Source organism: Mesoplodon densirostris, chromosome 9 (assembly GCF_025265405.1).
Source record: "Mesoplodon densirostris isolate mMesDen1 chromosome 9, mMesDen1 primary haplotype, whole genome shotgun sequence".
NCBI classification, from domain to species: domain Eukaryota; kingdom Metazoa; phylum Chordata; class Mammalia; order Artiodactyla; family Ziphiidae; genus Mesoplodon; species Mesoplodon densirostris.
In genome coordinates, this window is record NC_082669.1 from 54,818,260 (window position 1) to 54,844,942 (window position 26,683).

At 36.9% G+C, this 26,683-nt stretch overlaps 1 protein-coding gene across 5 annotated transcripts in view; it reads right to left on the reverse strand.

Moving 5' to 3' along the window:
• PPP1R9A (protein phosphatase 1 regulatory subunit 9A) overlaps window positions 1-26,683 on the reverse strand; it is a 281,703-nt gene that overhangs the window by 44,212 nt on the left and 210,808 nt on the right. For all 5 annotated transcript variants that reach the window (XM_060108181.1, XM_060108180.1, XM_060108177.1 and 2 more), the window contains 4 exons: window positions 17,377-17,430; window positions 14,498-14,727; window positions 12,836-12,932; window positions 11,961-12,132 (listed from right to left, as the gene is read on the reverse strand). In XM_060108181.1, the coding sequence (XP_059964164.1) occupies window positions 11,961-12,132; window positions 12,836-12,932; window positions 14,498-14,727; window positions 17,377-17,430 (553 nt within the window). The remainder of the gene's footprint in view (window positions 1-11,960; window positions 12,133-12,835; window positions 12,933-14,497; window positions 14,728-17,376; window positions 17,431-26,683) is intronic.

The window sequence follows — 26,683 nt, forward strand, 5'->3', positions numbered from 1 at the left end:
CAAAATACTCAAAAGCCAAAATAAAATATGAAGTAGCTCCCTTTTCCTAAAATGAACAGAAAATTACTTAGCTTCTGAAAAAATAACTTGCTTTCCATCAAAACAACTTTAGATCTCTTCTAGCACTAGTACATATTCTCAGTATGACTGAAGGGTCTGGTGACTTCTGAGAACTTATGAAGATGCAGTGAGAAATATGAACCAAGGAGAGTTGCCGTTTTACAACTAAATACCTCCTTTTGAATGCCTCATTGATTTGTCAGCAAAAGTCTTAATGGCTTACATATAGACAGATGCAAAACTTGCACAACACTAGACAGGCAATTTAGGTGCTTTGCTTTTTGAGTAAGAGAACAGATTTTGGCTTTAATGATATGCCAGAAAACAATCAATAAGTATTGATTTCTCATTCATTTGGATTGTTCATTAGAATTTTCCACAGTGGTTTACTGGGAATGTTCAACCTTTAATTAGTGCAATTCAATAATATTTCATGGTCAAAATTACGTATTGGGGATCAAGAGCTACTGAAGGGACTTCCCTGGTGGTGCAGTGGTTAAGAATCCGCCTGCCAATGCAGGGGACATGGGTTTGAGCCCTGGTCCAGGAAGATCCCACATGCCGCAGAGCAACTAAGTCCATGCACCACAACTACTGAGCCTGCGCTCTAGAGCCTGCGCTCTAGAGCCCGCGCACCGCTACTGAGTCCACGCGCTACAACTACTAAAGCCCACACACCTAGAGCCTGTGCTCTGCAACAAGAGAAGCCATCGCAGTGAGAAGCCCGTGCACCACAACAAAGAGTAGCCCCCACTCGCTGCAACAATGAAAACCCCACGCAGCCAAAAATTAATTAATTTAAAAAAATTACTGAAAATAATCTGTTCAGGAAAAATGAAAATTGTGAAAGTTTACCAAAAAATTATATTTATAGGCATGATAAAGAAAGCTTGAATCTAGTCAAGAATTCTCCCCTGCCCCAATTTAGAACTAAACAACGTGACAGCATGGAATAATTACTTCACTGCACTGTATCTCATGCTCTTGTATAAGACACTCCTGATGATGTACTGTAAGCATTCACTTTCCTTTTAATAACTTTCCATTTCATGAATTCTGACTTCAATCATGTCTTTAACCTTCTTTTAAAATTCTGGGTTCCAGTGTTAAAAGTGAGTGTTTAATGTACTCTCAGACTCTATCAGGAAATAAATCAGATGCGGTGGTAGGAGTCTGGCCTGGCCTCATATCCACAGGTAGCAGAAAAGAGCCACTAACATTGAGGGCTCAGGGAAACACAAAGACAACACATAGTTACAGCCTCAGCAGAAAATAATTTCTTGGAGGAGTCCAAAGACCTCAAGAACTTCCTTATCAATGTAAATGTCTGGCTGGTGCTGGCTTTTTTTTTCTTACAAATCTTAAACTAATATTTTAAGCCTAAAAATACTATGTGGTTTTTCTCATTCTCATCTTTTAATTATGCTACTTAATTTCTATTTTAAAATATCTTATTTATGCAAAAAAGTATACCATATATGTAAGTCATATAGAAATAGAAGGGGGAAAAAAGACACCCATGTACCTACTATCAAGCCTAAGAAAGAAAATTAGTACTTTTGAAGCCCTCTCTATGTCCCGTTCCTAGTTGTAACCCGTTTTTTTCTCCTAGTTATTCCACAAAAGTATCTCTAAAGAATATACTGATTAATTTTGCTTGCTTTTAAACTTTATATACATGGTAATGAACTGCACATAATATTCTTCAAATCATTTTGTTTGCTCAACATTATGTCGAAAGGTTTGACTAGAATTAATTAACTTTTTACTGTAGCTATTATGAATAATGTTGCTGTGCATTTTTGAACATGTCTCCTGGCACACAACGAGAATTTCTGGAGAGCATATATATACGCAGGAGTGAACTTATTGGTCCATAGAATTTGTACGTCTTCCATTTTACTAGATAATATCAAATTGTTTTAACAAAATAGTTGTATGAGTTTTCTCTTTTTCCCCTACATACTGGCTATCACATATTACTGTGAAACTTTATCTTTGCCAATCATTTTATTTTTATTAATGAGGTTGAATGTTTATTTATGTTCACCAATCTTTGGGTTTCCTCTTTTGTGAACAGATTGCTTATGTGTTTTGTCCATTTTTCTATTATGTTAGTTGTATTTTCTTATGATTGGGGAAGTTTTAAGTATATTCTGGATAACGGTAACAATCTTTTTTCTTAGTTACATGGGCTGTAAATATCTTCTCTCAATTTTTGGCTTCTCTTTCTATGTTTTTATAGTATCTTTTCATGATCAGATTTTCTTAATATTACTGTGGTCAAATTTATCAAACCTTTCTTATGATTTGGATTTTTTTGTGTTAAATAAGAAATCACATAAGCATTCTCCTACATCTTCTTCTAAAAGTTATAAATGTTGCCTTTCATATTTGAGACTACAATCCATTTGAAATCTATTTCATGAATGGTATGAGGTCAGATCCAATTTCATTTTTTTCCATTTGAATCGTCAATTTTCCCAGCCATTTGTTAGTCCATCCTTGCCCCACTAATCTGCAGTGTCAGTTTTGTATCATTCTCAAACTAACATGAATGGATCAGTCTGTTTCTGAACTCTATCCTGTTGCACTGGTCTACTTGTCAATTGCTGAGATTACACTACACTGTCTTAATACTATTGCTTTACAATGAATCTCAGCATCTGAAAGAACAAGTTCCCTCACCTTGGTTTTCTTCAGGAGTATCTTGACTATTCTGGGTCAAGTTGTTCTTCCACCTACATTTTAGAAACAACTTGTCATGTTTCAAAAAAAAAAAAAAAAAACCCTTTTCAAATTCTGATGGAAACTGTATGGAATACATAGATTACTTTGGCATAATGTCATTTTTACAATATTGAGGCTTCCTATCTCTTTTGATTTATATGGGTCTTCTTGAATGTCTTTTCATGGGTCTTGAGCTTCTTTCGTTAAATTCATACTAGCTACCTTATATTTTTTGTTGCTATCATAAATGGTAGCTTGTAAAAAATTACGTTTTTTGGGACTTCCCTGGTGGTGCAGTGGTTAAGAATCTGCCTGCCAATGCAGGGGATACGGGTTCGAGCCCTGGTCCAGGAAGATCCCACACGCCATGGAGCAACTAAGCCCGTGTGCCAAAACTACTGAGCCTGCACTCTAGAGCCCGCAAACCACAAGTACTGAAGCCCTCGAGCCTAGAGCCAGTGCTCTGCAGCAAGAGAAGCCACTGCAACGAGAAGCCCGTGCACTGCAACGAAGAGCAGCCCCCGCTCACTGCAACTAGAGGAAAGCCCGCACGTAGCAACGAAGACCCAACACAGCAAAAAATAAATAAATCAATAAATTTGTATTAAAAAAATTACGGTTTTTGTCAGAGTTGACTGATGTCTTATGATTCTAAGAGCCATCTACCCGGCTAAATTCTTAATTCTAATGACCTGTAGGCTCGAGTTTTTTTATGTATTCAATTTTATTATCTGTGAATAATGACAGTTGTGCCTCTTTTCACTCCTTATATATTTTTTTATCTCTTTTGCTTGTCTACTACTTGCTAGGATCTCTAGGATAACACTGAATAGATGTGGTAATAAACATTTAGTGGGGGACTTCCCTGGTGGCACAGTGGTTAAGAATCCACCTGCCAATGCAGGGGACACGGGTTCGAGCCCTGGTACGGGAACATCCCACATGCTGCGGAGCAACTAGGCCCGTGAGCCACAACTACTGAGCCTGCACTCTAGAGCCCGTGAGCCACAACTACTGAGCCCACATGCCACAACTACTGAAGCCTGCGCGCCTAGAGCCCGTGCTCCACAACAAGAGGAGCCACCACAATGAGAAGCCCGTGCACCACAACAAACAGCAGTCCCTGCTCACCGCAACTAGAGAAAGCCCACATGCAGCAACGAAGACCCAATGCAGCCAAGAATAAATAAATAAATAAATAAATTTATTTAAAAAAAGCATTTAGTGGTGAAATGTTAAAAATATTCTTAATTTTAAAGGAAATTCTTGATTTTAACATTTGACCACTAAATATGATGACTGATAGAGACTTTTGTTAGCCTCACATAACAAGTTAAGAAAGTTCCTATGTATTTCTAGCTTAATAAACTTTTTACCATGAATAACTGTTCAACTTTATTTAGTGTTTGTCTTCATCTAATAAAATGATTATATACATTTTTCCTCTAGTTAATGTGTGAATTGTATGAGTTTTAAAATGTTGAACCAACTTTGTGTTTCTTACATAGACACAGTTGGTCATGATAATATATATATAGACTTTAAAATACATTTCTGGATTCAACATTTACCTTTGTGAACAAGTAGGTTTTTTTTTTTTTAAATAAAGAGAACTCTGGCCAGCCAGTGGGCGTTCACTCCACTCATCTGAGAGTGGAGGAGGAACTCTATTCCAGAACACAACCATGTTAGTTTAAACCTCAGAAACCTGTATTAACCCCATATCCATCCTAACTGTTAAATATACAGATCTATACTACATTAGCTACACAGAAAACCATACTCAAGGCATTTGCCAGGGAGTATAACCTCTAACTTATTGACAATTTATATTTATTAAAAGCTCACAAAGAACTACAACACTTGTATAAAAAGAATGTTTTCTTGTTTTTTTGTTTTTAAGAAAAAACAAATCCCCAACGCTTTGAGGATTTTTACCAACTCTTTACTCGGTAATGCAGGTCACGCTCCAATTATGGAAGATATTTTTTTATGCTTAGTTGCATTAAGGACTCATTCCTAAACAAAACAAGTCGTGACTTCACATGGAACCAATAAATGGATTTTTTTTTAATAAAAGGAAGACTGGCAATAAAGCTTGCCCATTCAATTTCAAATATTGGTTATAAGGTATAGCCACTGATATTCTTTCATGTTTAGAAATTCTTCGTCATTATTCAAAAAAATTTTTTTTTTTTTTTTTTTTTTTGCAGTATGCGGGCCTCACTGTTGTGGCCTCTCCCGCTGTGGAGCACAGGCTCCGGATGCGCAGGCTCAGTGGCCATGGCTCACGGGCCCAGCCGCTCCACGGCATGTGGGGTCTTCCCGGACCAGGGCACGAACCCGCATCCCCTGCATCGGCAGGCAGACTCTCAACCACTGTGCCACCAGGGAAGCCCCCCAATGTTTTTAATCATGCTAATAAACTTGTTTACAAACAAACCAACCAACCTCCCACAACAGCTGAATGGGGACATCTTAATGAATAGTCAATCCATCCTCTCCAGCAAATAGTCTAAATTTTATCTGTAGGCATCCACACAAAGAATAAAGTTAATATAGGAAAAAATAAATAAGAAAAGAAATCCCCACTTGATTAATCCAAAAGAAGGCAAGAAAGCAGATAAAAAGAACAAAGAAAGATTTTTTGTTAGATTAAAAACAAATAGTAAGATGTTAGATTTAAACTCAATATATCAGTAAATAAATTAAATAGCAACTTTCTAAATGCATCTTAAAGATTGAGAAAAGTTTTTAAAAGCAAGATTGAGACTGTAATAGAAACAAACAACTAACCATGGCTTATAAAAGACATGGAAAATTTGCAGTAAAAGAATGGAAAAAGGTACCACACAAACACTTACTAAAAGAAAGCTGATACAGCTCTTAAAATCTCAAACAAAATCGATAACAAGGTGAATTACTAGAAATAAAGAGGGACATTTCCTAATGATCAGAGGTCAATCTACCAAGAAGATATAACAATTGTAAATTGTATGTATCCATTAACATCACCTCAAACACATAAAGCAAAAACCAACATAACCAAAAGAAGAAACAGATAAATTTACAATTATACTGTTATTTTTTGACGCATCTCCCTCAGTAACACATTCTAGGAGTTTTGAATATGGTTAACAAATTTGACCTGACATACATGACAGAGCACCTGAGCACCCACCTAGGTCAACAAAGAGCTAAGTATCATCATTTCTTATACATCCTCTCCTCTCAGTAATTTAAACTGCTTTTACTGAACAGTACATTGTATATTTATTTGATGCCGTTAGTCCACACTGAGGTTCACTGTGTGAAAATGCCCTAATACAATCATCAGTGGATCTACTGTAAGGATGTTATAAATATTAATATCACTGCTCCAAATCATGCATTATTTCTACCAGTAGTTATACTTCTCTTGAGCAGATGGTTTGTTTTAATCTTATGAACACTGTGTAGAATGTAATGGACCAGGGTTTCCATCTCCTTCTGATGACTAGACAGTTTACAGCCAAATTAAAGACTTAGCTTCAGAAATAATATAAATATGGTATATACACTTGTAGCATCATATCTGGTTCTACTCTGTCCTTAATCTCATTGTTCTCCTTTATCTTGCCACTTTCAATTCACTCTATCCTGTCATATAAAGGTATTGCTCCAAGGTATTTCTAGACAGTGCATGAATGAATGAAATATAAGAATTTTAAAAACACACAGGTGGTGAAAAAGGCAAATACCCTTAATGGCCGTTGTTTACTTCCCTTTGCTCTTCCTGATAAAGACTTTATTTAAATATGAGTAAGTTACAAAACAAAGATTCAATTCAGAAAAATCAGATTCAGTGCAAACCAATAAGCTAACGAATGGGTCACAATAAACAAATACCATACGATAGGGCCTACTGACCAAAGAATTAGCTGGCCTGAGTATCTAAGCAGGCTCAGAGTTCTACTGATATGTCCACAAATCCCAGGTTTGGAACCATGCTTACTGGGTTCAGGATTCAAATGTGGACTACTATCTTAGAGATCTACTTTTAAGAAATCTGGGGCCTGGGACTTCCCTGGTGGTGCAGTGGTTAAGAATCTGCCTGCCAATGCAGGGGACACAGGTTTGAGCCCTGGTCCAGGAAGATCCCACATGCCATGGAGCAACTAAGCCCATGCGCCACAACTACCGAGCCTGCACTCTAGAGCCCACGAGCCACAACTACTGAGCCGTGTGCCACAACTACCGAAGACCTCACGCCTAGAGCCGGTGCTCCGCAACAAGAGAAGCCACCACAATGAGAAGGCTGCACACCACTACGAAGAGTAGCCTCCACTCACTGCAACTAGAGAAAGCCCGTGGGCAGCAATGAAGACCCAATGCAGCCTAAATAAAGAAAGAAAGAAAGAAAGAAAGAAAGAAAAAAAAAAGAAACCTGGGGTCTTATTGCAACAGTTGAACCATTTTGTGGAAAAAGAGTAAGGGAAAAGAGAAACAGCAAGAAGATGTTATTTTCATTATCATTATGCTCCTTTCTCTAGGATATTCTTAAATTACCTAAAAAGTAGCTAAGAAATATTTTTATTTTTAAAGATATCGGGATTGGGACTTTCCTGGTGGTTCCGTGGTAAAGAATCTGCCTTCCAGTGCAGGGGACGTGGGTTTGATCCCTGGTCAGGGAACTAAGATCCCACATGCCGTGGGGCAACTAAGCCAGTGCGCCACAGCTACTGAGCTTGCGTGTGTCAACTAGAGAGCCTGCATGCTGCAAACTACAGAACCCAAGTACCCTGGAGCCTGCGCACCACAACTAGAGAAAAGAAAACCCGCACACTGCAACTAGAGAGAAGCCCACGAGCCACAACGAAAGATCCCGCATGCCGTAACTAAGACCCAATGCAGCCAAACATAAATAAATAAATAAATAAATAAATAACAAATCTTTAAAAAAAAGATATCAGGATTGACTAATTCCAGCCACAATTTATTATGAAAGTCTAGACTTTCCTGTAATCCTCTATCTTGCAATTTAAGTCTTTCTCTTCTTGCACAGTTCTCATTAGAGTTAAGAAATAGTAAGTAACTAAAGGAACTAAGGATAAAAGGCTTTATATATCATCTTCCATGTTCATACTTTGGAGAAGATAACTTGAAGTGTAATCTAATCAGTGCCCCACTGGCAGAGTAGATGGGTGTGAAATAAAAGGAGCATTTGGTAGTAATGCCCAAACTTCAAAGGGATCCTTGAATTACACTTACAAACCTAGCAGTGACCCAGTTCCTGTTATGCCTCAAAACTATTAATGGTATTGCTTTGGATTTCCTGACTTCCTATGATTTCAGCCTTTTCTGGGGGCAAAGAGTTCCTATCAGTTGTCTAGGAGAAGCAGCAGACTACAGAAAACCAGTACGGATCAGTTGAATAGTTAAGAAAATGGGCTGTGGAGCTGGATGAGTCCAGCTCCTGGTTCTGTCTCTTGCTCATTGAGTGACCTTGGACAGACAGTTTAATTTCTCCATCTGCAGTTTCCTGATCTGTAAAATGGGATGACAGCAATACTACTTCTTAGGGTTGTTGTGAGGATTAAATGAATTGCTGTAACTTAAAACACTGCCTGGCCCATAGAAACACTACATCAGTTCGCAGGAATAATTTTTTTAAGTGAAGTATGGTTGATTTACAATATTTTGTTAAAGTATTGTTTGTTATCACTATTGCTGACTTTGCAAATGTTATCTTTTTCCATTAAGAGAGTTTTTAATTTCTGAGAAAAAACAAAACTGTTAATGGGTCACAATGCTTACAGAATTAAGTATAAGCTCTTCTTCTGGCATCCAAAGACTATTTTTACTCCAAGAACACCCTATGACACACTTTTAACGTAAGGTCCCACTTTTAACATAAGGTCTATGAATCAGGAAAAAAATTATTCTAATTTTATTCACTTTTTTCTCTTCTTCAAACTCCCTCTCATCTCTTAAAATGTTTATATCATCTATTTGTTTCATACCAAACCCTTCACCTGCCTCAGGAAGAGCACGGTACTTAAGTGAGTTTTTTAGAGAAGTTAATCAAACTACGACTACAACCCTTTTTCCTACCAAGATCTCTCTAACATGCCTATTTTCTGCACTTTTTCTAATCCTGACTTGAATATCTGAGTGGCCACAGACATTTCTAGTCACTTCGGGGCCTTTGGATACGAGGTAGAGAACTCTTATACAGACCAGCATTACTCAGACACTAAGAAATTATAAATATGAAACACGGCAGTGGGACAAAACTGTCATTTTTCACATCCTGGAACACATGTAAACTAATATCTGACCAGCATACTGGTGTAAACTAGAAGGGATTTAGAGTTTGTTTCATCTCTTGGTGAAAAAAAATTGTTATATTTGCTTTATGGATTTTAAGAAAAAGGTATCAGAATGTGTTAAATAATGTATTTGTATATATAATCTACTAACATTTTTTTTTTTTGGTGTGCGGCGTGGCTTGTGGGATCTTAGTTTCCTGATCAGGGATTGAACCCAGGGCCCTCAGCAGTGAAAGCGTAGAGTCCTAACCAATGGACCTCCAAGGAATTCCCAATCTGTCAACATTTTAATGAGATACTTGAGTAGGCTTAGTTTATAGAAAGAACCATACATATGATGTTTGGATATAAAATTAACTGTGACAAATTTTTGCATGGTTTGAAAAACGGTTTTATCACTCTAAAAATGTACAATAATTTAATATCGAGAGTCACATAATTAATCCATCCCCAGTTGGGACTCTCGTTCCTAGAAGAACATGAGTTCTTATGAAGAAGCAGCTGCTTACATGCTCTTCCTTTCCTCCTCTTACCTTTCTGCCTCCTTCACTCTCTCCTTCCTTTTCTTTCACATTTCATTCTAACATAGCTTTTCACTGACCTATAATTGATAATCCTTTTGCTTCACTGAGCTGCCTCAGACCTGAAAAGATGCTAAACCACTCATCCTATCAATAAAACACTCCAGTGCTTGGAAAACAAATCAGAACTGGACAGTCCACAGGAGGTGGGGAGGTAAAGCACTGCACCTCAAGGTGCAGACTAGCAGAACTGACTTCAACCACTGTACCCATCCTGTTGCAAAAAGGTGTGTGTTGGCAGGGAGGGTGATCATTAAATACCAAATGGCCTGTGTTTGGTCCACTGCTTTACTTCCTTTTCTGAACCTCTAGGACTTCAGCGTTCCCTAGCAACAGAAGCAAAGGATCAATTTAGAAAAGTGCTTTCCAGAGCATTCCTATCTAGCTACTGACCAAGACATTTTAGTTTATGTGATCAAGCAATTGAAACTCAAGGAGATTTATCACTGACTGTCCTCGGCAGCAAAACTGGAAGAGTATACTGCTTGATATGTATGCTACTAATGTCTGAGATGACTGATTCTACCTCTACTGCACAAGCATGGATTGGTTTCAGGAAGAATTAGTAGTCTCTGCATCTCACTGTGAACCGACAGTGTTGCTAGGGAAACTGATAATTATGTGGCAAAATGGAGGGTGCAGAATAGAAGAAAAAGGGTTCAGAAGAAATGTAAGGTTTTGATCCAAATCAGCATGTTTATAGTAATAGTTTGTTGATCTTCTGTAGTCATATAATTTAATAAATACCATTAATTATATGTTTGACAAGATACAGATTTCTGAACTAAAAGAAATGAATTAGACTCTGGAAAGCTACTGGTTACTGATCATACTTTGTGTATGGCATAGCAGGAATATATATTTATTATAAACTATGATGAATTTGAAGAATTAAAATATTCAAAAAGGTGAGAAAAACACATTGATTTGATTTCTGACTTTTTTAAGAAAACAATCTTATCAAGTTCCAGATATAAAAATTGTAACTCCATAAAAGCTCTAATAAAATTTCTTTTTTTCACCTCAAACACCCTTTAGGGTGGAGAAGAAAGAAGTGTTGCCATTTTGATATTATACATAGTAAAAAAACAAGCCAGAGAAGTTGAATGACCTTCCTAAAGTCACATACCTCTTCAGTTAGTGGTAATGTTGGTGCTAAATACTCTTCAACTGCCTGGGAGGCATTATTTACAGATTATGTCTTAGTAAGTGAAAACACAGCAAAAGGATATAAACTTAGTGAACAGATGCAAATCTCTAAATACCACTTTACTTTTAAATGAAAATTTCCAATACTTTTCACTTTCAATGGCTAAGAGTTTAGTTCTGAAAGTTAATGATATGATATAAACACTTGTTTATCAGGAAAATCTCATTGGAGACATTTTAATATGTGCAAAAGAGCATCAAAGAATTAAACAGCTCATTAGTGATCACAGTTTTACTGCATGTCAAACCACTGCCTGTGAGTTGTCAGTCCCTTCACGACAATGCTGCCACATGACATTCTTTTATTTTCACTTTTTCTAAGGTCTACTAGGTACCTATTTTAAAAGATGAAATAAAAAGTTTTATGTCCGCCTGTGCATTTATCATTATAAATTCTTATACATTCTCTAATTTATAAATACACTATACGTATTAAAACATTCATACACATTCTTGTACACACAGTCTATGCACGGGCATGTGTGAGGGAAGCAAATAAGTGATTTATTTATGGTTGGTGTATGAAAGAAGACAGCCATTCACAATACAAAATGCTTCCCGTGTTCTGGTTTGATTTGGTCTCTGACAGGAAAGAATGAGACGTATACACAGGACATTGTGGTAAAAGCAGAAAACTACACAGAACTTCTTAACTCAGTGAATTCCAAGTGCTAGAAGTCAGCCTTCTGATGTTATGAAAAAGATCTTCTTTCCAGGGACTTAAAAATCACTCATTTTAAGCCTTACTAATTAATACTAAAGTAGTGTAACTCACCCTATATGGGACGAGCTATCAATTTAAGGCAGTTTATTAAGCTTATCAATTTTATGGTGGTTTAAAAATAATATCTGACTTGTCTGAGTTGGAATTTTGTTAATTCTTTACATCAAAGATTTATTTTTGATAAGACGAGAGAAAAATTATAACTTCCTATTTTGATAAGCCCTTTTTTCTTTCCCACAGCAGGAAGGCTTTTTCAACTTTTAAATCTCTGAGTTAAAAAAAGAAGAATGTAAGGCCAAATTTTACAGTCATTAAAAACATTTTTTATGGTTACGTTAAACAAACCTTGACTTAGGCCATCTTGACAAGATGTCTGCTTGACATCCAAATTCTCCAAGGTATCTCCTTTAGAGACCTCACTAAGAGATGTTCTTCTCTCAAAGATGTTGTTGTTATTGTTAACTTGAGTCCCATTTTGCTTCAGTAGTCTGAACACCTCAGCTTCCAAATCTCTAATCTAAGAGAGAAAAAAAATATCCATTCATGAAACCCTAAATCGGCACTTCTCTCCAAGCACTAGGCAAAACTACCCTATTATTCTTTTTTTTTAATTTTATTAAAATATAGTTGATTTACAACATTGTGTTTAATTTCTACTGTATAGCAAAGTGACTCAGTTATACATATATATATTCTTTTCAAATTCTTTTCCATTATGGTTTACCACAGGATACTGAACATAGTTCCCCGTGCTATACAGTAAGACCTTGCTGTTCATCCAAACTATATATAATAGTTTGCTTCTGCTAATCCCAAACCCCCAGTCCTTCCCTCCTCAACCCTCCCGCATCTTTGGAATCCACAAGTCTGTTCCCTATGTCTGTAAGTCTGTTTCTGTTTCATAGATATGTTCATTTGTGTTGTATTTTAGGTTCCACATGTAAGTGATATCATATGGTATTTGTCTTTCTCTTTCTGACTTACTTCACTTAGTGTGATAATCTCTACTATTTCATTCTTTTTAATGGCTGAGTAATAGTCCATTGTATACATGTACCACATCTTCTTTATCCATTCATCTGTCAATGGACATTTAGGTTGTTTCCACATCTTGGCTATTGTAAATAGTGCTGCTATGAACATGGGAGTGCATGTATCTTTTCAAATTATAGTTTTGTCTGGCTACCGTATTACTCACTGGCTTTGATCATATAACTCACCCGTACTTGCAGGCCTTGAACTTCCACAAGATGAGCTTTTTCCAACTCTTCTATTTTCTTTCTTTCTGCTTCCTGTCTTTTGATGAAATCAAGTTCTCTTAAGAAGAAAATAATAGATCTCATTGTATCAAACACTCAAATGAGGAAACGTAAAAATTCTTATCAGAAGCAATGAACTGCACAGTGAAATAAATAACTAGACAGCTGTTTAAATAAACAAAACTCAATCACAGAGAAAAGGTATCTAGTAATGAAAGCAAATAAAATGTTTTAATGGATTACAAAGTAAAGAAAAATGCTTTGATTCTGCTTACTAAGATTTTCATCTTTAGCTCCTGACTCTAGAGCACCCGTTCATATTTAGATAGAAGCTACTGAACTAATGACCCACGTTGGATAACTTAGTGGAGATAATTACATGTCGAGTAGATATAATTCCACATTTATAAAGTCATTTATTAGTAAACTGATAGAACTGGATGTAAGTTTTAAAAAGATAATTATAATAAGATTGCTTCCTATAAACGACAGTAGAGGGGTTGTTGGGTCAGAAACACTGAGGGGGAGCTGTCACTACATACCTGAGGATAATATGGGGAGAAGGAGAAATACCTCCATTTTGAGAGTCTGGAATGCAATATGCAAATTTTGTAGAATTTATTATAAAATTATTACATGAAATAAAGTTAGGTATATTTTTGGTAAAAAGAGTTAAAATAGTGATGTACTGAATTCATGGTCATATGAACAATTACCCCTTTCCAATACACTTTTTTTTTTTTTTTTTTTGCGGTACGCGGGCCTCTCACTGTTGTGGCCTCTCCCATTGCGGAGCACAGGCTCCGGACGCGCAGGCTCAGCGGCCACGGCTCACGGGCCTAGCCGCTCCGTGGCATATGGGATCTTCCCGGACCGGGGCACAAACCCACGTCCCCTGCATCGGCAGGTGGACTCTCAACCACTGCGCCACCAGGGAAGCCCTATGCTTAGCTTTTAAGGCTTGACACAGAAGACCAGATGAGATACTGGTGCTACTTTCTATTATTCTAGCTAGCCAGAAGTAACTGTTGAAAAAAATCCATAAAAAATCTCCCTGGCCAGTCTCCCTGAAATTACACCAAGATTCAACAGATGGAAGCAAAGCAGCATTAGCTCAGAAATAGCGGTTGAAATTTAAAAGCAGAGTGTGGCAGGGCAGGAGGTCTTGCTAATTAATATTTACACTATCTGTAGTGGGAAAATTCTGAAGTTAACTGATTCTAAGAATAGACATAGAAGCAGCCTCATCAAGGCCCCAGTTGCTGCTTTGTAAGTACTTTATCCAATAGTCATTCTGCATGACTTCAGCTGGGCTTCTTGCTTCTAAACCACAGATGCTTCAAAAAGGATAGAGGTTCAAATGGTTTAACAGTTACTATTAATGATTAACAACAACAACAAAACAGGAGGTTGCCAAAAAATTATAGAAGAAAAAATATAATTGCATATGAAAAATGATGCAAGAGATTTCTAAAACTTAATGTCTATTTATGCATTAACTATGCTCCTTTGGGGCATGACTCTGAGGTCACCTTTTCTTTTCCACTAGATATTATGAAATTACTGGATATAAACCTTCTTTAGATGCACACAGCTATTCTTTAGTCATTAGAAGCTGCTTACTTTTGTTGAAAATCCTTGATCAGTTTCTTTGCCTTGTTGTACTTCTTTTCCAAGGCTTGATACTGGCTTTGAGTCTCTTTGAGGTGCTCGTTCACCGTGTGGCATAACGTTTGAGCCTCAATCCAGTAGCTCTCCAACTTCAACATTCTTTCTTTATTCTCTTCTATATTCTGCTGGAGTTGGGTTTTTTCTAGTTCCCACCTCACTTTCTCATTTTCTGCTGCTTGCAGCTGGACAAAGCAAATATCAAAGCAAGCATTATCTGGGTACTTCTGTAGCAAAAATCCCTCATATTTTTATAGTGTATTTTAAATTCCATTGTTACATATACTCAAATCATCAAACACACTGAGATGAGAAGAGCAAGTATTTTCATTATTACATAGATTATAAAATGGAAGCCTTGAAAAGTGAAAATGTTTGTACAAGGTCACACATCTGATAAATGACAAAACATGGATCTGATTCCAACTCCCATGATCTTTCCATCACACTATGTGGTGTATGAAATTCTCTGAGCAGGAAAAAGTGTTTTAGAGTTTGATTCTATCCAATGAACTTCAACACGTTTTCTTTTTTAACATATAATTATAAATAAAAAGTTAACTAAAAAGGGAGTGGGGAGAGGCAAGCTGGGAAGGCGAGAGGGGCAGAAGCACACAGTATGGCCTAATGGGTAAGAGGGGGACCGTGGAGTCATGCAGTTTAGATTTGAATTCCAGGCTCTGCCATTATTGGCCTTTAAACCTTGGACAAGTAACTGAAGTCCTCTAAGACTAAATAATGTTATCTTTAATCGGAACTGTGATATAACACATCAGCACGCTTGGAACAGCTCCTTGGGCATAATAATCTGATAAAAGTGATTTTTACTTTGTTTCTATCCCTTTTGATGATATTATCACATCCTTTATTTCAACTGACATGAACATAGTTTATAGCTCATTATTTTGCTGACATTGTTCTGAGTTTCTAGAGCCTGATAAATCCCGATTTGAATAAAAGCATAAAAGACAGTGTGAGTAAAAATATAAATGATTGCTGAATTAATTTAAATCTCTCTGATGGGACAGAAAGGCAGCTTCTTGTGGTTTCTGCTTTCAGGGAAGCTTAGGAACAGATAACACACTGGTCCAAATCCCTCATTTCTGCAGAAATTCAAGACTGATCTCTCAGGTAAGAGCTCAAAGGTCATTTATTCACAATAACCAGCTAACCTTTAAACGAGTGCTTCATCTACTTCACATGCCTCCGTTAAAGTTCAAAAGGATGCAGAGTCATTATAAACTATCAATTTTCAAAATCTAAAACATTCCAAAATCATTTGCAAAGTGGAAATATATGTTTTTATGTATATTTTAAACTAAACATATTGGCAAAACAGGTTACAAAGTAAAAAGTAGTCAAAAACATTTCAAAATTAGGAATTCTATTACCAACTTGGATATAAAAAGTCATAGTAAAACAAGCTAATCTATGGCTATTATATGCCAATATAATATTGAGAAAAATATAAAATACTAATTTACAGAATTTTCTAGATTAAATATCTAACACATAAGCTTTGTTAAAGCACTTGCAATCTCAGGTGAATCTTTTTCCCTGATTGTACCTAACAACTAAAAAAAAATCTTTTATTCTTCCATTCTATGACAAGAACCATGGCAATTTAAAACAGGACTGGGTATTTGCTGCATCCTTTATTAAGCAATGTTTCGTGTTCGAGTTGTTTATTTACCAACCACTACTAATTTAAAACTTATTATTCACAGAGCTTGGTTGAAACCATGAATGATGTATAGACATGTTTTGACTAAAGAGCTGCAGAGTTATTAGCTAAAAACACCATTTAACCAAAATAGCCTTGCTAATTCATCTCCATTTAAAACACATGAAAAACCAAAACAAGTGTATCTAATGTGAACAGGGAAACGGACTGTTAGTAGTGTGAGAGCAATTATGTCTCAATTTTTAAAAGACCGTAAAAAATAAAGATTATTGTGTTTTTAAAGTAACTCAAAAGATATTTTTAAATCTTTGAAATTATGTACTTGATAAAACTAAACACTGTTCAAGAAACTTACAAGTACCTTATAATTTACCAATTAAAAATGCTCTTCTGAATTATATATTATTTCATATATAAACTAAAAACACATACTCCTTTTATCAAGACCTGTATTTCCCCACAAATTTAAATAACATGAACTACACTTGTCTAAAGATTTCTGGTAGCACCTGGCACCTAAAATAAATTATTCATATATTAATTAAATTTCATAATATTTAATTACTAGAAATTGGAAGTTTTCTCTATGAAAGATAAGTAATGTGCTATGCTAAAATACATTATTTCTGATGAATAAGTTAAAAATAAATAATTAAACATTTAAGATAAAATAAAGAGATATAGTATAACGGCTTGTGCTTAAGGAATTAGTGGTCAAAATGTAATTTGGATGCTTGAACTATTATAAACATTTACTTTTAAAAAAATTTATTTTTTAAATAGCAGGTTCTTATTAGTTATCCATTTTATACATATTAGTGTATATATGTCAATCGCAATCTCCCAATTCATCACACCACCACATAAACATTTACGTTTTGAGGAAAGCTCAGAGGGAACGGGCCACATATGTGCAAATATGTAAATATGTAATTTAAAAATACTGTGCTATTTTCACTGAGGGGTATGGTGGTGCTGACCCCCTAAGAGTATGCACTGGCAGGTTTTGCCACTAACAGTGGAAATGAATCTCTCACATTTGTATTCTTTCAAATGCACAGAAACAAATTCCTTTAGTCCTCGGGTTGAATTTATTCATAGCATCTGAAGTTTAAAAAGTACAATTCAAACATCATGTATTGGTGCTTACCTTGGTCTTCAATTTTTGAATCTCTGCTTCTGTAACTGCATGTTTGATTTGCAACTGAAAATGGAAAATAAAGAAAAAGTCTGAACTAAGTGTATCTATATTTTTAAAGCTTCAGCAGCTAGCAGAATACCTTATTATATAGCTGAAGGCCTAGAAAAGTGCTGCAATGCAGCAGGTTGTAAATTAAAATGTCTAGTGTGTAAAATGACTCTCTAGGTGCAAACTAATTAAACATGGGGTTTATGGCCCACACTCCCTAACATCAGATTAGGTTACGAATTTAATTGTTCAGGGACCAAATAGAAGGAAACACATTTTCTTGCCCTCTTTTCAGCTCTTCCTTTATGATTTGAGTGTCAAGGAATTGTTTCCTTGCAGTCTTGTGGATTGAACAAGCCTCGGCAGGCAAGTCAGCCAGTGGCCGCGGGAAGCTTCAATTCCAAATCTGGAAGAAAGGTGGCGCTCTGGTTCCGTGAGTCGCACGCATTTTAGGCTTAGCAGCTCTTTTACAGCTCAGGCTGCTGCAAAGCTGGAGAAGAGGATGTTGCAGTTCCGCGGCGAAATCTGTAAATTTTTTTTTTTTTTTTTTTTTGCAGGAAAAGTACAGATCTAGATTTCTGTCCTTTAGAAGATCTACTCCTATTGAGGACCTAGACCCCCACCCCCAAAGCTTCAGCTACAGTTTATTCTCCTGAAAGCCACCATTTAGATTTGTTTTGCTTCTCCCCTCCCCCCACCACTTTTTCTTCATAGGGAAGAAAAACGAAGGAAACGTTCATTCCTGAAGGGATAAATAAATACACCAAAATTTACGGAAAACGATTTATGGGTTGAAAATCACTTTTCTAAAATCCTTGGGGCCAGATGTTTTTAGAATTCCGAGTTCTTTCAATTTCAGAAACGTAGTAAAATGCATTTTTCCATAAATTGCTTATTGCCCACAGCAGGGTCTGTGGAGGCAACTCTGTAATCAAACACATGAATATGTTTGCCACCAAACATGTGAATATTCTCACTAAGGGAGGTACCTAAAGACTGTAAGACTGTAGCATCCTGTCAGTTTTGGTCAGATTTACCACCCAAGTGAGTGTGCCACAAAATTATTTTAAAAAACTGTCTCAGAGCATTTTGAATTTAGGATTGTACAGAGGGACTGTAAACTTCCCATATTACTGTAATCAAATAAGTCCAAGATTTTCTTATCAGAAAGACGGCTAATGAAAAGACAGAAACGTGCACGTCTGGAGATCACACCGCCTCATAACCCTCAGCTCTCTCTCTGGTTTTAATCCGTACTTCCTTGGTTTCCACCTGGCCAGCAGGGGCGTATGGGAAGGATGACGAGGGAAAGAAGTTAGAGTCAAGGACAGGGTTCATTCAACACCCTTAGATGCTGATGAATAAAAGCCCAGAAACTGAGAGGCCCCACGCTCCCTGCAAAATGCCCCCTCAGGGATGCTTTCAGGTTTCCTGTTGGGCTTAAAGCTCTGCGGGCTCTGCAGCTACAGCTGTGCTCCTGCTCGAGGGGTGACCGTGCAACTTTCAGACCTGATTCTGCCCCACTCTCCTGCTTTCAGACCTGGTCGCTCTTGCCTCTTCGGCTCTTGCTCCTTTCACCCTCACTGTTCCCAGGGCCTTCTGTGCTCTAACAGTCTCTAGAGAGGAAGTCCTCTTTGTTAGCACAGTGTCTGGCACAGATAAGTCCTCTGTAAAGTTAGCCAAGACTAAGAAAGAAGGATTTGAAGAACTCAAATATGATTACCCTAACTCTACTTCTCAGTTAAAAGTGCTAAATGCTGTAAAACGTTGCACCTGAAATAAAAGCCCTCTGGTTCTAAGCTGAAGAGTAGCAAGAAATCAAAAAGGCAGACTTTTTGATGAACACTGCAGCTAGGAGGAAGTGTCATATCTTACTTTCTCAGTGGTTAACACCCTGTAGGATAATATATTGCAATACAACTTGTTGGGACTTTGGATTTTCTTTGTTCAAATCGCCATGTTCTCTAGCAAGCTACTTCTCTGGGCCCCCGTTTCCCATATGAAAAATGAGAGGGCTAGGTGGGAAGAACCCCCAAGGCCCCTGCAAGTACTCCAGGTGTGACACTTACGAAATGAAGGGCCTGGAGATGGTTGTCAAGGCTGAAGAGTCTAGGAATTCTCGTCCCAAGCCAGCATTTTCATCCCTATGAATGCATACACTAGACTAATCCGCCGATGTGTGGGACAAACCGACGTGAAACTGCGATGCAGCCAAGTTGATTTTCAGTTATCTCGCCCCTCCCATCTTAGCGAAACAGATAATAGAAGACAGCTGAACTAGTAAGCGGTGAAGTGAGAACCCGGAGCCCCAGGTGCTGCCCTTTCTCTCCTGTTCCCTGTCTGTGTATGGCCTCAGCCCACTCCCTGTTCTCTCAGTGCTGGGGGCGGGCTCCCCAATTCCCACCACTGTACAAAGTACTCCTCCCTCAGGCTCATTATAATTTTTGTAGAGAACCTTCAAAAAAAAAGCTTGAAGTGTTACTCAGTATAGCCCAATCCTTTAGCTACAGTAAAGCAGAATGAGGTCTGTAAATTCAGACATTATTCAGAAGATGGACAAAAGTTTTAGTGTGAGGTTTCCCCCAGTACTCATAAGGCTGAAAATTATAGATATGTGATTATTTTAATCTTGCATGCATATTAAGAGAATTTCTACAAATCCATCACTATTAACAGGAAAAGCATTAAAAATAAACTAATCTAACACTTTCATTTTATATAGGAAGAAACTGTGTTTCAGTAGTTTAAGTTGCAGAGCTAGTAAGTGCCAAAGCCAGGTTTTACAAATTCCAGTCCACAGTCCTCTCCTCTAATACTAAGTTTCTTACATTCGTAGGACACTTTTTCCCTTTTCCATCATCTCCTTCCTCACTGCAAATGAATCTGTAAGGGAGGCACGACAGGCACTGTTAACCTCGCTGTTCAGACAGAGAAAGAGGCTCAGAGAAGTTACATGGCTTCTTCAAGTTCCCAGCAGAAGCAGGTGGTGGAGTGGAAATTATCCCAGGTCTGACTCCACCTACCTCTGTTCCTCCCTTCCTTATGCCCCTCATCTGAACCAGCTTTGGAATACATTTTTCATTTGATCATCAGAGAAACCCTGAGGCATATGTGATCACTGTGACCTCCCAGATGAGAAAGTAGGACTCCACCTGGAAACCACAGATCCCTTCTGGTAGGCTGAGTGTTCTGGCACTACATACAACATGGTGCTCAGTCAGCTGTTATTAGTCATGGAACTTAGAAAGAAATCTCTCCCTCATTATTCAACCAGCATTTACTGAATGAGACTATGTGCCAGGTGCTGTGCTAGTCGTTGAGGATACACGAAAGTGACACAGAACCTACCTTCGAAACACTTACTACAGGGAAATTAATATATACCACCACCTCCTGAGAGAAGTTCCCAGATGCCTCAGAAAAACTTGGGAGAGAAACTTCAGGTGACCTGCAGCTTTGGCCTACGTGTCATATCTCCAACTGTGGACCCTGCCTCCCAGGCAAAGTGGGCGCGATGGGCCTGGGATACCTCCGTTTCATGAGCAAGAGGAAATTGCTGTTCATACAGGTGAAGTGACTTGACAAAAGCAGCACAGTGCGTACAAAGTTGAGTTTTCTTATTCTAGAGCAGTTCTCCTTTCACGTTTAGTAGCCTTGCCAGAGTACAGGTGTAAGGGTTTGCAGACAACCCCTGAGACTGGTCAGGCTGACTGCAGGGGGCAGGGTCTACAGGGCTGGTTAATAGAAACAGAGCCTGAAATACCTGTTGGACCGTTTGGGCTTCAGAGGATCTAGGTTTGGTGAAAAGACTTGGGAAGGGAGGATACAATTAAAAAGAAAAGGTTAAGGACTGCAGGTCAGTGTCTCTCAACTTATAAGACCAATCTCATCTCTTCTGTCATCTTGAACATGAATGGCATCAATATCCACCCCAGGATTACAGCACAAATTAACACACACACTCCTGTGGAGAACAGTAGCTTTCATGTAACATTCTGCAGGTGTACCCGCTGTGTTTATTTTCTATTTATTTCTTTCAAAAATATGAATACAGAACATGTACCCACATCACTGAATCGATATAATCCAAATATAACTGCACTAGAAATAGAAACATCCTTACACATAAACATTGTAAAACTGAACTTCTGCACTCTTTACTTATCCTGTGCAAGCATGAAAAACGTTTTTCTTTAAACAGGAAAAATGTTATCTTTGCAGGAAAGATTTTAAGAGCGCTCTAGTACTAGAGATTTTACAGATAAGAGCGACATTCTCTGTTTTTACTTTACAAGGGCAAAATAATAACTGATATTTGCATACAACTTTATGAAGCGGTTTCAGCACTGGAATAAGAATTTTTACAATGATCTCTGTGATAATTTGACTGCAGTCTGTCTTACCCATGACGGTGTAAGTTCCACAAAAGAAGAAATAAGTGCTGTTTTTGCCTATACTTTGGTGCTGTTAAAATGAAGCTATGCCATATTGCTTTATAATTTCTGCTCAAAGGTTTATATATGGTACCTATCTTTATATTAACAAAAGTGTTTTTCTCAGGAAACAGATTATGCAAAACTAGCTGAAATCAGCTGATTGAATGATATAACCTAATGTGAATGGCAACACTAACTGCAGTATATGCAGCACAGGGTCATTCTCTAAGGAGGTGCTCATAAACTGGTTATTGATGGTGAAGGTGCTGGATGTAGATGACAGCCTGTAATTACAGTTACTTTTTTTTTTTTTTTTTTTTTGAGGTACGCGGGCCTCTCACTGTTGTGGCCTCTCCCGTTGTGGAGCACAGGCTCCGGAAGCGCAGGCTCAGCGGCCATGGTTCACGGGCCCAGCCACTCCACGGCATGTGGGATCTTCCCGGACTGGGGCACAAACCTATGTCCCCTGCATCGGCAGGCGGACTCTCAACCACTGCGCCACCAGGGAAGCCCAGCTACTCTTTAAATAAGTATCTGTTTCTTGTTAAGTACGTAACATTTTTTACCTTCTCTACGTATTAATGAAAAGTTCCATAAAGATTACTATCTAATGCATTAATAACTTCTTCTAGATTACTTTTCATAGATTCTCTATGACTTACGTAAGCAAAATAACACAATTTTTTACACTCCATATTTTTTCCTCAAGACAAATGCAGAACTGTTTTTACTGGGAGCTAATATCTATGACTGCCGAGAAGGAATGGTGGAGGGGAAACACCGGATAGTCCACTGAAATGGCACCTGGCCAGCAGTTTCCGATTCAGCCTCTTCCTACTTCCCACTAAATTTCCAGTGAAATCACATTACAAAGGAAAAACTCACAACCAAATTGACACTGAAACTAGAAACAACTGTTACTAGAATATGAAGGAGTCATGAAGTTGAATTAAGAAAAATCTAGTCAAGCTTCACTCTAAAGACAGGGAGATGCTTTGTGTCTCTCTCACTGATTGCTTGAGATACCAGGTCTATCCAGTGAGGAAGATGGGCAACCTCCACTGTCCTTCCCAGGAGCTGTCCTAAAACCAGGTTCTCTAACTCTCCACCTTCCATATTCATTCAGAAAGCAACTGCTAGATGAGGAAAAGAATGCAGGAAAGGTGGCTGATAGTGGCACATTGCCTACTTTCACCTGCAGACCCCAAAGTGTAGCAATACAGACAGAGGCAGTCACAGTAAGTGCTTTGATAGCAAGGAGTAACTTTTTTTTCCCTTTAACTTCAAGAACTGAGTGGCGAGATTTGGATATCCCACCTTAGTACAGAGAACTGCTTTAGATGCTAGGTTGCCAGAAAACAGCAACCAGGCTGGAAACTAGGCACATAGATATGTCCTCTTGATGTAGGTCTAGAAATGGGATTTGTAATTTTTAAAAGTGGATAATTGCTGCTTGAATACAAAAAAAGGTTTTTGTCTCATTTCAAGGTAAATAAGAAAAAGGCAAAACTGAGCCTATTACTAAATACTTCAGATCAAGGAAAAGAGAGTATCAACTTGAAAATTCAAATAAGTAAACCTGTGAAAATTATATATCCCATTAAAAAAAAGACATTTTAAAGTAACTTTATGGAACACCAGGATGAAGAGAAAGTGAAGAAGCATGAGGAATGAGTGGAGAGTAAGGAAACTAAAAATGTAATTAAGAGAATTAAGTCATTTTAGAGGTGCTAAAGAGCATACCTGAACTTGAAGTTAAAAGCATATTTAATGCTACAGAAAACTGAATCATTGACATGAGAGGACACATTTGAGAACAATCTCAGAAATAGAAAAAAACAGAAAAGAAACATAAAAAAGATAATACTGAAGACAGGGTTTCTAGAAAAGAAACAGAAACTGAAAAAAAATTAAAAATGAAGAAAATATTCATAGATTAAATGAAAACATAAACACAAACATAAAACAAGGAAAGCAGATTGGAAGAAAAAAATGAATGAAAGGAGCCCTACTTCAAGAAACTTTAAAGAAGATGTGGCACATATATACAGTGAAATATTACTCAGCCACAAAAAGAAATGAAATTGAGTTATTTGTAGTGAAGTGGATGGACCCAGAGTCTGTCATACAGAGTGAAGTAAGTCAGAAAGAGAAAAACAAATACCATATGCTAACAAATGCTAACAAATATATACAGATGCAGATGTAGAGAACAGACTGAGGACACGGGGAGCGAGAAGGGTAAGGTGGGACAAAGTGAGAGAGTGGCATGGACATACATACACTGCCAAATGTAAAATAGCTAGCTAGTGGGAAGCAGCCACATAGCACAGGGAGATCAGCTTGGTGCTTTGTGACCACCTAGAGGGGTGGGATAGGGAGGGTGGGAGGGAGACACAAGAGGGAGGGGATATAGGGATATACGTATACATATAGCTGACTCACTTTGTTATACAGCAGAAACTAACAGAACATTGTAAAGCAATTATACTCCAATAAAGTTGTTTAAAAAAAAAAGAAATTGTGATAAAAAATTTAAAGTACAAGGTTAAAGTAATACAAGCATCCAAATATCTGTTGTCATTAGACTTTTCCTTTACAGTATGCAATGCTAGTTCAAAACAATGAAGCTTGCCCTACAACATTTTCAGGGGAAAAGGTTGTGAATCAAAGTATTAAAACCAGCTAATTATCATTCCCGTGTTATGATAATTAGAATTAGAGGAGAGGAGAGGTAGATAAGCATATGCTATGGCTATCATTTTGTTAAATGGTAAAGACATAGCTGCTGATCTGCTTTCTATATTGCTGGGAGAAAATATCCTAAGACTGAGTCAAAGTTACTCAAGGGTAATCTGTAGAAGAATAGAATAAAAATGTGTAACTTTTAAGCAGCAGATGAAAATTTGATGTATCTAATGGCAAGTAGATAAAAAGATCAAAACAAAACAAGAAGCATGGAAACTGTAATATATGAAATAAGGTGGTAGATGTAAGTTCTAATATTAAAATGATTAAAGTAAATATAAATGGGGCAAACTCACCAATTAACTGACAAAGACTCCTAGAGTAGTATAAAAATAAGATTTAGGAATAGGTTGACTGAAGGAAACACAATTGTGCAAAAGGATACAGAATGGCTGAAAACAAAGAGATGGAAGAAATAGATACTGTGAAGCAGATATGAAGCAAAAGGAAGCCAGTGTTGAATTTTTACTATCAGACAAAATAGAATTTGGGATAAAATGCATCATTAGAAACAAGGGAGATGTTACAATAAATCGAAAAGCTGTAATAATCATGAACATATAGGCAGCTAACAACAAAGATTTAAAATGTATAAAACTACAATTGCTAGAATTATAGGAAGAAAGAAACAACTGTAGCTGGTAACTTTAACATATGCTTTTCAGAATTAGTACATCAAGCCAACAAAATCTAAGCCACACTGCAGAGAAGACGTGTGTGTTTGTATTATTAATCTTATCTATATAAATTTAACTTATATAAATTTCATACCCAAGCACAGAATGTGTGTGCTTTTTACATACATGAGCAATATTTAGATACAACTATTTATGAATTAGGTTACAAAAGATGTCTTGAAAATTCTAAATAGCTACCATATGGAATATGTTTTCTGAATAGTGTGATAAAATTAGAAGCCAATAACAAAAGGATAGCAAAATAAAGTTGATATGCGTGGAAAGTAAAATATGCCACTACATAATTCTTGTGTTAAAGAGGAAATTGCAAAACAAATTACATCTAAATGGCAGTGGCATTCTAAATGTAAAAAAAAATTGTGACATGTAGCTAAAGCAATATTCAGAAAAAAATTACAGCTTTAAATACACTTATCAGACTCTAAGGGTTATCAAAAGTAAATGTACCAAGTGCAACTGATTAATGCCAAAAAATAAAAAAGGAGGAAAAATAAAGATATTGGTAGGAAATAATAAGTATTTTTTAATTTAAAAAGAAATGTAAAGCTAACATGACAGATAAATTCTAGAAAAAAACACTGAGAAAAAATTGAAAGTACTCAAATAAAAGAATTTTAAAAAACTAGTTATAGATACTAAAGATTTCAGTATTTTAAAGGTATATTATAAAAATATAAGTTAATAAATATGAATGCCTAGAGGAAATATATGAATTTCTTGAGAAATACAAAATACCAAAATTGGCCCAAGAAAAACTTGAAAACTTGAAAAGACTAATAGCTATTATAAAAAAGTATTTCAAATCTTCCTCCACAAAGGCACAGATGGTTTTACAACTGAATAATAACAAACTTTCAGGGAACAGAAATTGCCACCTTATGCAAGTCATTAAGTGTCTCTTATAAAAGTCATTTCTGAAAATGAAAAATAGAGAAGACTTCTTAACTTATATTGGAGCTAATATAACCTTTGTGGCAGCTTTTGATTAATCCACTCTAGTTAAGATTTTCTTAGGTGACATTTATATAATAGAGGGGACTATAAAATTTAAGAGAGGGTCAGAAAAAACGGCTTGAATTAAACAGATACATTCCATAAACTTGGATTAAAAGAGTCAATGTGATAAAAATGCCAGTTTTCTGCAAGTTAATTTACTATCTTAATGTAATTACAGTAAGAAAATGCAAGGAAGTTTTTTCAAGGGAGTTAAAGTGATTCAAGTGTTTTCTTGAATAAGTTGAAAAGTAACAGAATTTCTGAAGAGAAGAGTTAGATGGATCTGATTTATTCCATCAATGTTTGGTTTTGTTTTCTTTTTTGCGGTACGCGGGCCTCTCACTGCTGTGGCCTCTCCCGTTGCGGAGCACAGGCTCTGGACGTGCAGGC